The sequence below is a fragment of the Danio aesculapii genome, chromosome 1 (genome assembly GCF_903798145.1).
Source record: "Danio aesculapii chromosome 1, fDanAes4.1, whole genome shotgun sequence".
Classification (NCBI taxonomy): domain Eukaryota; kingdom Metazoa; phylum Chordata; class Actinopteri; order Cypriniformes; family Danionidae; genus Danio; species Danio aesculapii.
The window spans coordinates 42,082,945-42,097,366 of NC_079435.1; the positions used below are offsets into that span (position 1 = coordinate 42,082,945).

General features: G+C 35.5%; 1 protein-coding gene across 1 annotated transcript in view; it reads right to left on the bottom strand.

Moving 5' to 3' along the window:
• Positions 1-14,422, bottom strand: part of rnf38 (ring finger protein 38) — a 68,728-nt gene that overhangs the window by 27,486 nt on the left and 26,820 nt on the right. Inside the window, exon 3 of the mRNA XM_056460743.1 lies at positions 12,153-12,214. Within this exon, the coding sequence (XP_056316718.1) occupies positions 12,153-12,214 (62 nt within the window). The remainder of the gene's footprint in view (positions 1-12,152; positions 12,215-14,422) is intronic.

The following is a 14,422-nucleotide window of genomic DNA, read 5'->3' on the forward strand; positions in this document are numbered from 1 at the left end:
AAGGAAAAACAAAAGGCACATCTAGAAATGAGCACATCGGCACAAAGCCAGACAGCATCCAAGATGCACAACGCAAACACCCACAGACACACACATCTGTCCAAACCCGGTCAGACAGGTCCATTAGTATGAAACATTAATGTGGCTGTACATCCATGTTTGGGCTGGGAGACGAGTGGGTGAGGGGGATGGACAAGAAAATCTGAACACGCTCATGTGGACTTCACATGCTAGCAGAAGATTAGCAAAACATTGTATAATAATAAAGAATATATAATAACGATAAATATTATTATAATAGCAACAAATATCAATTGACTATTTAAAAAAAAACAGATAATAGTAATGTTTTGATTACACAATCAAATTTAATTACAAAACATTTTACACAAATTCGGACTGAAATATCAGCATCTTTTCAGAATGTAACGTTTTTCAAAATATTGGATTTATCAAAACTTAAACTTGTACATTTTACACATAATAACAACAACAAATAATAAACAACAACAAGTTATCATGGTGATTGTTGTTGTTTACTCCAACAACAAAAGTAAACAATTTACCTTAGTTGCAGACGTAAATAAACAGCAACATTTTTTTTTACTTTTGTTGTTGTAAAAACAACAACCAAAATTATCATCATTTATTTTTGTTGTCGTTGTAAACAATAAACAACAAAACTATAATTTACTTTTGTTGTTGTTGTAAATAATAAACAACAACAATAATTATCATTTACTTTTGTTGCTGTTGTAAATAATAAATCAAAACAAACAATTATTATTTACTTTTGTTGCAGTTGTAAATAACAACAACAATTTTTTTTATTTTGTTGTTGTAGTAAACAACAAAAACTGTCATTTACTTTTGTTGTTGTAAATAATACACAACAACAACAATTGTCATTCACTTTTGTTGTTGTTATAAATAATAAATAAAAACAACAACAACAAAAATTATCATTATTTACTGTTGTTTTAACAAGTCCCGTTATACATGTTATAGCAGGGCTGGGCGATATGACCTGAAATCAAAACCTTGCATAATTGACCATTAACATGGATTAAATTATTGAACGATTTTTTTTCTCAGTGTTATTTATTTGCTTACCTCCACTTAGCATTAACAGGATCAAAAAATTGAAATAAAAGTACATGGGGGAATTACATTGGTTGTTATGGATTTTCGACTAATCGCCCACCCTTAAGTTATTAGTACATCCATTGATTAATGGCACATATCATTAAATCCCCACACGATGCCATACAACATTCCCTCCACAGTTAAAGTCTTAGTTATGATAGCACATACAGTTTTGGGTGTTTAATTTTTTACTTTATGGAAGCTTCAAGCGCAGTTTATCATTTGTCATGGCAATCAGACTACAGCGGATACAATTAGCTGTAAAGCTGTGTATATCTGGTCACAAAATGCGGAGAAAAGTAATACACAACCATAATAGTGTGATCTATACTACTTTGATAATGTAACTAAAATAACAATACTCCACATCTCGTGTGACTTTCAATTTATGTTTATTTTTAAGTACTCAAAATCTGTTTACATGGTAGATTCGAAATCACTGCATGAGTACTGTCCAATATTAAAATGTCGTTGTCCTTGTAAACGTATGGGGTGTGGCCATATACATTATAGTGGAGCGTGAAAACAGTCCTTAGTGCCACATGTATATGTCAGAGCTCAAAATCCAGCTTTAAAACTAGAGCTACAGAACCCGCCATCACATGCTCAACAAATAGCGAGTGCTCTGTGCCTGGGGGGGCCGCAGTGTCTACAGGGAATAACCACTGCTATTGTGAGGAAGCTTGGCAAAGTGCTGAACACCCAGCCACTGTATCTGTGCGATCCGAGAGCAGTCAGCTCTGCTGTGGGTTTAAACCGGGGCTGGAAATCATGGGGGATTTACAGATTCTAGTTATGATACAGATTCTGGATATGATATAGATTCTGTATGTGTGGAGCATTTAGGAATTTAACTGCAAAAATGAGCTTATATGACTGTGGAATTGCTTGTACCAGCACTGCATTTTTTTAGAGGAGAGAATTTTATTCCCCCTGATAAATACAGACCTGTAGATTTTTTTGTTGTTGTTCACAGGGCGGCACAATTTGTCATAACATTAAGACTTGGTGTCTTGAAATTAATAATAATAATAATAATAATAATAATAAATAAATAAATAAAATAAAAATAAATAATAACAACAACAACAACAACAACAACAACAAACATTCCTTTACAAGATTGACAAAAATGTACGCTTAAATTGATAACAGAATACACAATTCCTAATTTACTACATTTACAAATGTAATGCAATACATTTGACAGTTTCTTTATTTAGGATTTTTATACAGGATTACCTATTAAATAATAAACTGACTAAAACTGTGATATTCCTTTAAATTTTTTTAAATTTCAATAAATATTTTTTATTAAAAAAAAAGTACATTTCTGCTGTACAATAATAATATTTTGTTACACTTGAAAAACATCTGCACAAATTTGGGCAGAATTTTAAAAATACATTTTAAAAGGCTTATTAAAATAGCTGTATTTACTATCAATATGGAAGATATCACATAAAGTCAAGCTTGTTTTGTTCATTTTACACAGCTCTGCCAAAAGAAGTAGTTAATAGATGAGGTAGACAGCATTTGATTTAATAAAACGAATGGGTAAAATCAACTTATGATGCGTTAACTCGTTGGATCAGTTTCAGTCTTGTATTCATTCAGCCAATTTGGGTTGTTTTTAGCTCAGTGATTTGTTTTGGTTAAGTGGGTTTTGTTTTTAGTTTTGAGTTTTGTTATGGGTTTTGTGTTATTATTTTGTATTCTGTTTTGTGTATGTTTTCTTTGTGCTCGTTTTGGGTTTTGTTTTTGGTTTTTGTTTTGGGTTTTGTGTTTTGTATTTTGTTTTGTGTATGTTTTCTTTGTGCTCGTTTTGGCTGGGTTTTGGGTTTTTGTTTTGGGTTTTGTGTTTTGTATTTTGTTTTGTGTATGTTTTTTGTGCTCGTTTTGGCTGGGTTTTGTTATGGGTTTTGTGCTATTTTGTTTTGTGTATGTTTTTTGTGCTCGTTTTGGCTGGGTTTTGTTATGGGTTTTTGTTTTGGGTTTTGTGCTATTTTGTATTTTGTTTTGTGTATGTTTTTTGTGCTCGTTTTGGCTGGGTTTTGTTTTGAGTGGGTTTTGTCTTTGGTTTTGGGTTTTGTCATGTTATGGGTTTTTGTTTTGAGTGGGTCTTGTTTTGGGTTCTGTTTTGAGTGGGGTTTTGTTTTTTGTTTTGCATTTTGTTTTGGGTGGGTTTTGTTTTGAGTGAGTTTTGTTTTAGTTTTTTTGTGTTTTGGGCAGGTTTTGTTTTGTGTTTGTTTTGGCTGGGTTTTGTTTTGTTTTGAGTGGGTTTTGTTTTTGGTTTTGGTCTTTGTGTTTTTGTTTTGTGTTGCGTTTTGTTTTGGGTGGAATTCGTGTTTGTTTTGGGTTAGTTTTGTATTTGGGTTTTGTTTTGAGTGGGTTTTGTGTTTTTGTTTTGGGTTTTGTTTCCGTTTTTTTTCTCATTTCTGTTCTGGTTGGTTATTTTAGCTTTGTTTCTTTTCTGTTCTGGTTGTTTTGTTTTGTCTGTCACAGTTGTTACACATGTACATTCAGATTTTCAACTTCTGGAGGCAGGAGTGGACATCTTTACAGCATGCTATACAGCTGGACTTATGTGAACCAGCAGTGATGATGAAGTTAGCCGAGACTGTTGCAGAGCACAGGGAACTCCCAACATTAACTATGGTGTCTCATTGTGACAATTCGTAGAGCTGTTGTTGAGCAAGCAGACCAACACCCAGTGCAACTGAGTCAAGTATGCATTCTTCCATTAGATGGAAATAATTTGCATCTCTGTACCATAGGGATTTCTTAAAATACTCAGAACATGCCAAACTGCAGGGGTAGGGTTCTGTTACCAGTTGGTACTTGCTCTCAGTCTCAAGGTACTTATGTGTCCCTAGTGCTTTTACCCAAAGTGACTTTTACCCAACAGTACACTTAGAAATCTGAGGTTAAGTGCCTTGCGAGGTGGGTACAATGGTGGTTGTTCAGGGATGTGCCTTGTGGGATTAAAACAACAACTCTTTTACAAGATCAGTTCCTTAACCCTATGCTAAACCCAGGCAAATGTAATGTTTTTAGTAATATAACGTTTAATAAAAATTCTCTAACAAAATAATAATAATAATAATAATAATAATAATAATAATAATAAAATGATGAAAATGAAAATGATGTCATGTGCATGCATAGTACGTTTATAGGTGCATGTAGAGTAATACAAGCTCAAACAAACACACACAACCATGGCTTGCTTTATCAGAAAAATATGGATGACATTTTTCTTTCTCTGATGTTGTGAACTTTATTTTACTAATGGGTAAATATCATATTCATTGTTGTAAATAGAAAAAAGCGGGCCCTCTTTTAGGTGTTTTCTTTCTAAGGTAGGGAAAGTGGCTCAAAGCTTCAAATACTTTAGAAGCCAAAATAAAATAACTGAAGCTCTTTGCATTTCATCTTCAAAATATTAATTATTATAGATTTTTTTCCTTTGATGTATGTATTTTTTACTGATCCTTGCTGCAGTTAATATTTAATTGTATTTATTTATTTTTAAAGAGAATTTTGAATTTATTTTAATAGTAAACATGCCTTGCGATGTTGATTGTTCCCTTTTTTGTGATGTAAAAATTTTTTTAAAATTAAATAAGTGAAATGGGTAAAAAAAAAAATAAATAAATAAAATTTCCTTGGCTCAAGCCAATTCAAAAAATTTTAAATGGCGAAAAAAGTTTAATGACGAAAAATGATGACATAGGGTGCATACCCTGCGTACCCTATGTCATCATTTTTCGTCATTAAACTTTTTTCGCCATTTAAAATTTTTCGTTTTTCTGATTTTCAACAAAATTGAAAATCACATGATTTACAGACCATGCTGGGAAAAAGTTATTGAATTCAAGTTGATTAAACAAACTGTTTTCAATTAACTTGCGAAAATTGGCTTAAGGTGTTATCTCCGTAACGCATTGATGTATTCACACCAAACTTGGTGTGTTATCACAACCATGATCTAAAGTGAGTTAGCGTTTCGTCGCACTGCCCCCTAATGGTCTGGAGATACAAAAAAAAAAAAATTTGCTTATTTGCTTATAACTTCTTAATTCTTTGTCCAAAATTTATAAAATTGTGTGTGATCTAGACCTGACATTGACCAAACTACGTCAGTTTGAGCCACCTTCTATGTAAAATTGACAAACAATTAAATTCTATCAATAAAAATCATACAAAAATTTTAAAATGACTTTTCAATAGTTTTGTTTACTGTCATGAGACTAGTCTTGCAGATTCCTTGTACCATTATTATGCGCAAAATGATATAATTTATATCCTAATTTAAATAACTTCCTTTACACCATCTTGAATTAGTTTGAAAATCAGTTGTTTTGAACTCTCCATAGATTGTTTGCCTAATTTCCACCAAATTTGGCTCAGACCATACTGCCAAAAAAGTTATAGAATTTTCCAATTGCTCTGTAGCTTGTTGCCGTGCTTGTTTATGATGTGGCCGCTGGTCTGCTTGGCCCCAATAATAGCTACAATATATTTATAGCAATAATATATTTATAATAATAATAATAATAATAATAATAATAATAATAATAATAATAATAATACACAAATTATTTTGCTGCTGGTTCAAACTACATATTTAAAAGGACAACACAATTCTTGAGATTGTTTGGGGACAACTTAATTGTTTTAGTCCACTTATATTTGTTACGTCAACTTAATCCATTTTTCTTGGGACAACATGAATAAATTGTGTGGAACCTTGCATCTTTTACAGTGTAATTATATATCGATCATCCTTTGTGAGACTTCCCTACCCAATAATGTAATATAAAATAGGCGCACTGAAAGGCTTTCACATTCTCTCAAATAACAGGTGCATTTGGAAGTGAAAAATGAAAGCACCAAACACACTACTTTGCCAGGTCCTGACATCACGAGATGCTGCATTTTCCAACCTCCGCAAACAACAACCAGCAGGAGATTCCACATCCTCGCACGCCTAACCGAAGAGCTGCTTTGATGTGCCAATTCACAATGTGCTTCTGTTTCAGTGTAATACTTTAATATTTAATAGGCTGAGTCTATAGAGTCCTTGCGCTGGGTGACTGCTCTTCAAACGCTGGGACTTTATGAAAGTGCTCCGAATAAGCGGGCCCCCTCTCATCTCCTCCTCCGTCTCATTATTTTCCAGCCTTTCATTTCTCCTCCCTCTTTTCCTCCCTCTGACAGGCAAACCCATTTGAGGCCGCTTTACATTCTCCGTCATAGAGAGCTTGTTTCTGCCTGTGCAGAGGCCTAGGAATGGACACACACGTCTCAGTTTCAGCACTCTATATTCAGGACCTCCCAAGAGCCAACACGTCCTGTTCTGCTGTTCATATAAACGGCCAGCAGCGAGCTCAAAGCTTTCCAAACGGCTCCACACACCCTAAATATGCTTTGTTTAGTTCTGAACAGTCAGCACACACAGGATGAGACGTGGTTACCCATGGGCCCAAACACTCTTCTGTTCTGTGTGCGCGTCGTTCTCCCTTAAACACGCATACCCACACACATTTGTCAAAACAGGAAACCGTATGGGTTGTTGGCCTGGTTTCTTTTCTACCACTAAGAGCTAGAGCAGCAAAACCATTCAAGCCTCTTTTTTTTCTTTCTTACATTGCAAAACCCTCTCAGAAATACAGACTAAATTCCCTTAGTCTTATTCAGCCATAACTCAGTCCCTAGCCCCGCACCAACAAAGACACACGGGTCTTTTTCCACTACCTTCATTTCGACAGCCATCCATTTCTCTGCCACTGTTCCCCTCTCTCTGTGTCCCACAGCTGGAGGTGAAATCATTAGTGCCCCTGCTCCCCCTTTCCTCTTCCCCTCTCTCACATCATCCCTTCTTCCTCTCCCGCCGCCCTCTCACATTCCTCCCCCTCCCCCTTTCCCTCCCTCACAGGGTTGGGTCCGCCCCCAGAGGTTGCTCCAGCCAATCTCAAAGCTGTATTCAGCTAGCCCTCCTCCTCCCTTTGACTGTAAACACTGTGGAGTAAAACAGGGCAGGAACAGTCTTTTGTTTTTGTCTTCCCTCCCTTTTCGCACTCGATTTTAAAAGACTAGCAGTGACAGAATGACATTTTCCTCTCCGTTCTATGAACGTTATAAATTTATGGCACTCAAATATGAGCAAATTGGAATTTCTGAGGGTGAAAAATATTAAATTATTTTTAACCATAGACAATGCAAACACACTCTTGGTACAAAACGAGTCACATACATTGACCCAAACAATTATTTGGAATCTTAAAGCTGAGCTCATGTTAAATGTTATATCTTTTCATATCCTAAAATAAAAAGTAATTCAGGTTGATGTTCTCAAAAGGTGTATTTTTTAAAGTGTTGTCACGATACTAAAATTTCTAACTTCGATGTCATACCAAAAAAATAAATAAATAAAAATTTAAAATAAATAAAAATAAATAAATAAAAATAGATATTCGATACCATTTTTTGATGTAGATGCTTATTTTGCTAGCACACATTGTTATTCTTCAGGTGAACAATTAATCCACTGAAGGAAAATATGTGTTTTGGTAATCTTCAATCAAATCTGACCATTTGCTTCTGCGTTTTTTTTAGTGGCGACCTTTCTCTGATGACGTCAAATTGAAGGCCTCAGCCACAGTATTCTTAACCACACCCCTCTTACCAATAGGTTGTTTTAACATGACGTCATTGATGATGCGAGATTCAAATAAAGGGCAGGAAGTGATTCTTCTACACAGCAATCGCTATCAGAACGTTAAAATGTTTGTTTTATGTTGCTTGTAATTGTTTAAATCGGTCAAAATAAGAAAAGTCGAACAGCTTTTAAACGTTACAGCTTTTAACCGTTAGACTTACAAACGTTTTTGCTCATAAAGGGGGGTGGGGGGGGGGGGGGGGAACTGGCTGGAAAATGGAAGAAAAGGTTTCATGTAGTCAACATTTATTCAATACATCCATGTGTATAAACTTTTTTTGAACGCGATAAATCGTCTGTCAGCACCAATAAAGATTTACAGGCCTAGCTATGTAAATATGTTAAAATGTTATAAAAGAAGTCATATTCAAACACCACCACACAAAATCCATTAGAATATAAAGAACGTACCCTGCCATGTAATTGCTACAATGAAATCTCCATCTTGTTTTGCAATAATGCATGTCTTTACTGGAATAAACAATCGTAAGGTGAACATCGAGATGTGCAGCAGCAGTGACTGTTTGTTGATGGTAAGTTCATTGACAGAACAAAAAAGGAATGTAACCTTTGTGACAAAACTAGAAAAGTTATTATTGTGATTAAAAACAACCTATAGATTACTAGGAGTGGATGATGCACAAAATAAAGCCACACCCCCTTCTCAATCTTCAATTTCAGTTGTTAGTTCATGAACGTATTGAAATTAAAGCCTAAGCAACTTCTGCATCACAGAAAGACTTTAAACTCTAATGTTAGTGAGTCTGGAGTACCCTAAAACAGTGTTTCTCAACTACACTTCTGAAGGACCACCAGCTCTGCACATTTTCCATGTCTCCTTAACCAAACACACCTGATTCAGATCATCAGCTCATTTGCTGTAATAGGTCTGACAGACAAAGGAGACATCCAAAACATGCAGTGCTGGTGGTCTTCCTGATTGTGGTTGAGGAACACTGATTTAAATGAGGGATTGTGCGCACAAGTTCAGTTGTTTGCATAATACCCACCCAAACCATCTCCAAATAAGGGCTTTCCACACAACCTTGACTTTAAAAGCTTTCAGTCACTCTCGTCAAACATATGCTGCTCTCTGCAGACGTGCTCTTGCCAGATCCTTAAGCAATGCCAAGTGTGTCAATTTCAAATCCGGCTCTAACACAACAAACACCTTTTATATAGACGCAGATTACAAAGCTCTCATTAGTCAGGAGTACATTTGTGCATATCTCGGTGTTAGAAACCTCACAGCTCCAAATATAATGCTCCTTTTCTAACACCATGATGAAATACCTTTATATGCTAGCGTTCACATTAACATTCTAGTGGTTTTTGAATATTTTAATGAAAAAAATATTACATATTGTACCTTTAAATTTATCAAGACTTAACTTAGAAGCAGTGTGTTTTACAGCAGGGGTGTCAAACTGGAGCTTAGATCCAACCCTGCGTCAACACACTTACCTGTAGGTTTCAAACAAGCCTGAAGGACTCAATTAGTTTGAGCAGGTGTGTTTTATTACAGTTAAAGCTAAACTCTCCAGAAACTGAGTTTGACACCCCTGTTATACAGTAAGCCTCATGTGAATGGGTGTCTCTCAATCATGGATCGGTAGGTGATGTACACAAATTTAGGTACTAGTAAGTAAAGCGATAAGCTTGGTTCACTTCATATTGGGACACTGTGTGTGACATGAGAACGTTCTCATTATACAACATCAAAACTGGAATTTATAAACAGCAGCAGAACAAAAAGTTTAAATATATATAAATTTTACGACATTTTTAAAGTACATGATAGCTATTTAAATGGATTTTTATACTACCAGCATCATTAACCATTTAACAATTATAAATTAATTGAAATTGGCTAAATTGTTCTATCTAGCCATTTCCGTTCATGTTAAATATAATTAATATATTCTTCTCGAAAATCTTTCAGTCCACTGAAAAAAAAAAAATGTACGTATTCTATTGAGACAGCACTTAAAATGGCTGACTCCCTGATAAGTGCACTGAATAAAGACCCATTTACACTACAAGCGACAATCAGCGATAAATTAACAAGCAACGTTTCATTTCAATTGAGAATGAGCAACTTCCGGTACATGAGCGACATCGACATTTGGAAACCGGATGTGGGTGTGCCTAGTGACACAAAGTTGACAATCCATCTACATTATGCAGTTTAAGAGCGTCTTTTGAGAGCGATAGTCAATGGGAGCATCAGTAGAACTCCTGATACTCTCAGCTCCTAAAGCAGCCGGTTGGATTGTCCATGCGATAAATAGCCGCAATGACGGGGAACACAGCTTTTTTCCTTGTTCATCTTTGTAATTAAGCATTTTATGTACTGATTTCACTTAAAAGTTATTGTTTTCCCTGAAGTTTATTTTTAGCAGCACATAAACTCATTCGGTCTCGGTGAATATCATCATAAATGTTATCCAAGCAACCTCAAGGTAGGAACATCCACTAGCGACTTCAAATGGACCAAGATTATAGACTATTTTGATGCATTTGACTGTCATTAGCATCTTAAATTGTTGAAAAATAAGTAATATTTAATTTTTTTTTAAAACGTATGAGCATTAATTATATGTATTACATCATCTTTGCATCAAATTACAAAAAAAACGAATTGCCACTTATGCAAGGTGTTTTTAACGCAGTGTTTATGGGCGGGACAGTAAATTTGACATTGTTCTCTCTTATGGCTGTCGTTATCAGTCTCTCACAAGTTTTCCTTTTTCGGAAAGTCTTGATAACACCATCGTGGTGTTTTTCTTTTATTATTTCAGCAAACAGGATTGGAAAAAATACTTGTTGTACAACCCCATTCACTGTGCTCCAAGTTTTCCCAACTATAATGACACTAAGAAACCCCTCATGGCGACAAGCAGCTACAAAGTCGCTGCCAGTGTGAATGCAGCTTAATGAACAAGTAGGGCTGGGCATTTAATCGAAAAATAATCGAAATCGACATTCAGAACCTACAATTGATTTTGGTCGTTATTGTTCCTACCGCATGTGGTCACATGACATATGATCAGGCACAACCTTTGCGCGGTCCCATACCTGCGCACCTCTCAAAAATGTAACTCTACGTTGCGACAAGGCATAGCTCAAGCTCTGTGATTGGTCGGTTTGGTAGCGTTGACGTGTGGGCGGCCCAGAAAGCTGTGGGACAGCAGCAAGCTTGTTTGATCTCCACATGGAAACTTTTGTTTTGCGTTTACCTTATGATTAAAGTTGTTGCATGTCCACCAGTTCCCGCTTCTAAATGAGTGAGTTTTAGCTTCTTGTACATTAAGGTAGCGTTCAGAAAAAACTAGGCAAGGACAATCACTCAACGCAGAAGGCTTTAGAAACTTTAAAGGCCGATTTATACTTTTGCGGCCATTTTGCAGCAATATCTGATCTCTGGTCAAGTGGACCCATTCTCGAGCCTTAATTTGCACTTCATTGACGATGATTGGAAGCTGCATCAGAGATGCCTTGCGATGGCATATTTTCTATTAGATTAAAATTATTATTTACATTCAAATATTTGTTTACAGAAGATGCAAGAAATGCACTGTTTAAAATATTATTTACAGTATATGTAAGAGTTAATTTATTTAGAAGAGATGCTGCTTACTTTCTCCACTTTTAATAAGAAAAAACACTGAAAATTTTATTTAGTTTCCAAAAGTGCAAGATATTTATTTTCACTATTTTATAAGAAACAAAGTGACTGTTCGTTCCAGGCAATGCGTGTTTTAATTTCAGTCATTCAACATTGATGTTCAATAAATAATCACAGATAGTAGATAGTGTGTTTCCTTCAATTATTTTAAAATCAAGTAATGCACCCTTCGTTTAGAAATCTCTCACTTGCAATATGTGAGCACATTTACTGTACAAAACCTGTCAGTGAACTATGAGGGCTAAAAATAACTAAAATAATCATATATTAATCGTAATCAAGCTCAAATGTTCAATTAATCAAGATTTTGATTTTAGGCCAAATCGCCCAGCCCTATGAAAAAGGGAGCTGTTTGAGACGCACCCTATGTTTTGCTTACAAAATGTATGCATACAACCTGTTTTTGTGCAAGAGCTATTCTTTAAACAGGCTAGCCTTACAAGATAAAACAGCGCAAAACCATGCAAACAGTCAAGTCACAGCATTGATTGCCATTCGATTTGTAGTCCAAAGCCTTTAGTAGTCCGACTGAATCCCCTGCAAATGTGGTTTATTAGTCTACATTACAGGCTATAAGCATTGAAGATGTCTTACCTTGTCAGTGGCATCTGCGCACGCGTGCTCTGAATGATAGTGGTAAACTCCTCCCATGGCACCTAGAGAGAGCAGAAGAACAGTTGAACTCGACAGCTAAAAACACTACAATCATGCGATACAGCAATAATTATTTACAGCTTGTAAGCCATGTTTGGCAGTCAACAGTTTCAACAGGTCCAATAACAGAATCTTGATCCAGCAGCTTTACAGGATATCGGCAGCATGTTGAGACATCTGGGCACTACTTTAATCTCGCCTGGTGTGTTATTACGTTAATGTAAGTACAAATCACCATCATTTAAATCACCATCACATACTCCAAATGATCTGCGAAAGTGTAACGCTGCGGTATAAGCTCCAATAATACGACATTAGAATTGTTGTTTGTAAAGGATAAACCGTATTTACTTGGGTCAATCTGATTAATTAATGTTAAAGGTGCTTTGGCTTGAACGTTAGCCTATTGATGACGATGACAACATGTTATTGTTGTGATGGAGAGAAACATAATAAAATACATTAATCCTAGATTATAGCATGAGGCTTTCATGACAACACATGCAAAGCCTTTTGTTGTCTTTGGCTCTTTGTTTTTGCATTTTTACACTCATCTGTGTTTGTTTGCGTGTTTCCAGTGTCTCTGCGAACGTTTCATCAGACGAGCACAGGATTACCCTTGAACACTCCCCTAAAAAAATCTCCAAGGACAAGGAGACTCGTGTGTAGGAACGAGGAGTGTGTGAAGTATCCACAAAAAAAGCTTTTTATTTGAACTCGTGCTTCTATTTTCTGTCACCATAAGTTCTTTTTAGTCTCTTTTCTCTCAATGACAGAGTGAGCGAGTGACTGACGACTCTCAGATAACAGAGTGAGTAAGAGAGAGAGAGAGAGGGAGAGAGAGAGATGAACCTGGGTATGAGGAGGATACTGACAGCACATGAGCCAAAAAATAAAATAGGGAAAAAGAAAAAAAAGAGCAAGTGCAACCAACTATTAGACAAATGTGTCAAACTACTTATTAACCCATCCAAAGAAAGGGAATTTTTATATGTGGTGCCTTAAAGGAAATGGTAGACAATTAATCTACCAAAATAGTTAGGGCTGACTGTATTGGCCAAAATGTTCGTATTGATACATCAAGAATCAATGTATGCTTTAAGACTCCTAAGTTTCAGTACTACAATATTGTACGAGATGGCTAAATAGTCTAAAATGTCAAAAACTATGGCAGTCATACTAGAGCTTAGATGGGGGCCAAAAATTAAACCCGACCCAGTGCACCTCGTGTCCGAGCCCGACTAGGTCCAACACATTAACTGTAATTATGAGCCCGATATAAACCAGACTTTAATACATGGGCCGTTTTAACAGACGTTCTCAACTATAATTCTGACTTGTTTGAACGACAGAAATGTGTTTAGATTTATCTTAATGAATAATGAAACAATGATGACGCATGTAAACTGCATTGTTTGTTTATTCAGAATGGATCATAAGAAAAAGAGGACATTGTAGGCAGACTATTATCCTTTCTATCATGACAAGTCTGCTTCATGTGTCTGTTCATCATGGAAGTCCCTGTTTTTCGAGCAGAGCGTGATCAGCACATTTTTCGCCGTCCATGTTAACAAATTAAAGCTTTCATACCGCACACAGAAGCAGCGCATCTCAACATAGCTGAAGCGGCAGAGCCGCAATTATTTCAGCGCTGGGTCTATTTTTGCCAATACTCACACTCAATTAAATTGACAATGCATTGATAATGACCAAAATACATTAAATGATAGTAAAAAGTAACTTTTCAATAAGATCCACACATTTGTATGCACCGTTTCTGCTCTACATACGCACTGTGCAGATAGCGGCAGGAAATATCGGGTTCTGGCCAGGGAATCTAAACTCTAAATCATACCTGCATCTTTTGTAAGATATATATACACACACTATTTGTATTTGTTTGGTTTATTTCCAATAAACCAAACAAATACAAATAGTGTGTGTGAATATAACTTTGTCAAGATTAAAGAGTACAGAAATGGCACATGATAGTTTGGGAGTACTAAAAAGGTGTTTAAAAAAAAAAAATTATAGAACTAAACTAAAAATACAAAAAAAAAAAAAAAAGAATCATTCAAGTCTTTTTACAAAGTTTCAAGGAACTAATAAGATAAAAATAAATCTGAACAAAGAAAGAAAAAACAAGACAGATCTAATCTAACAAGAATCACATAAATGAATTTGATAGCAATAAAAGAAAAAAATATTAT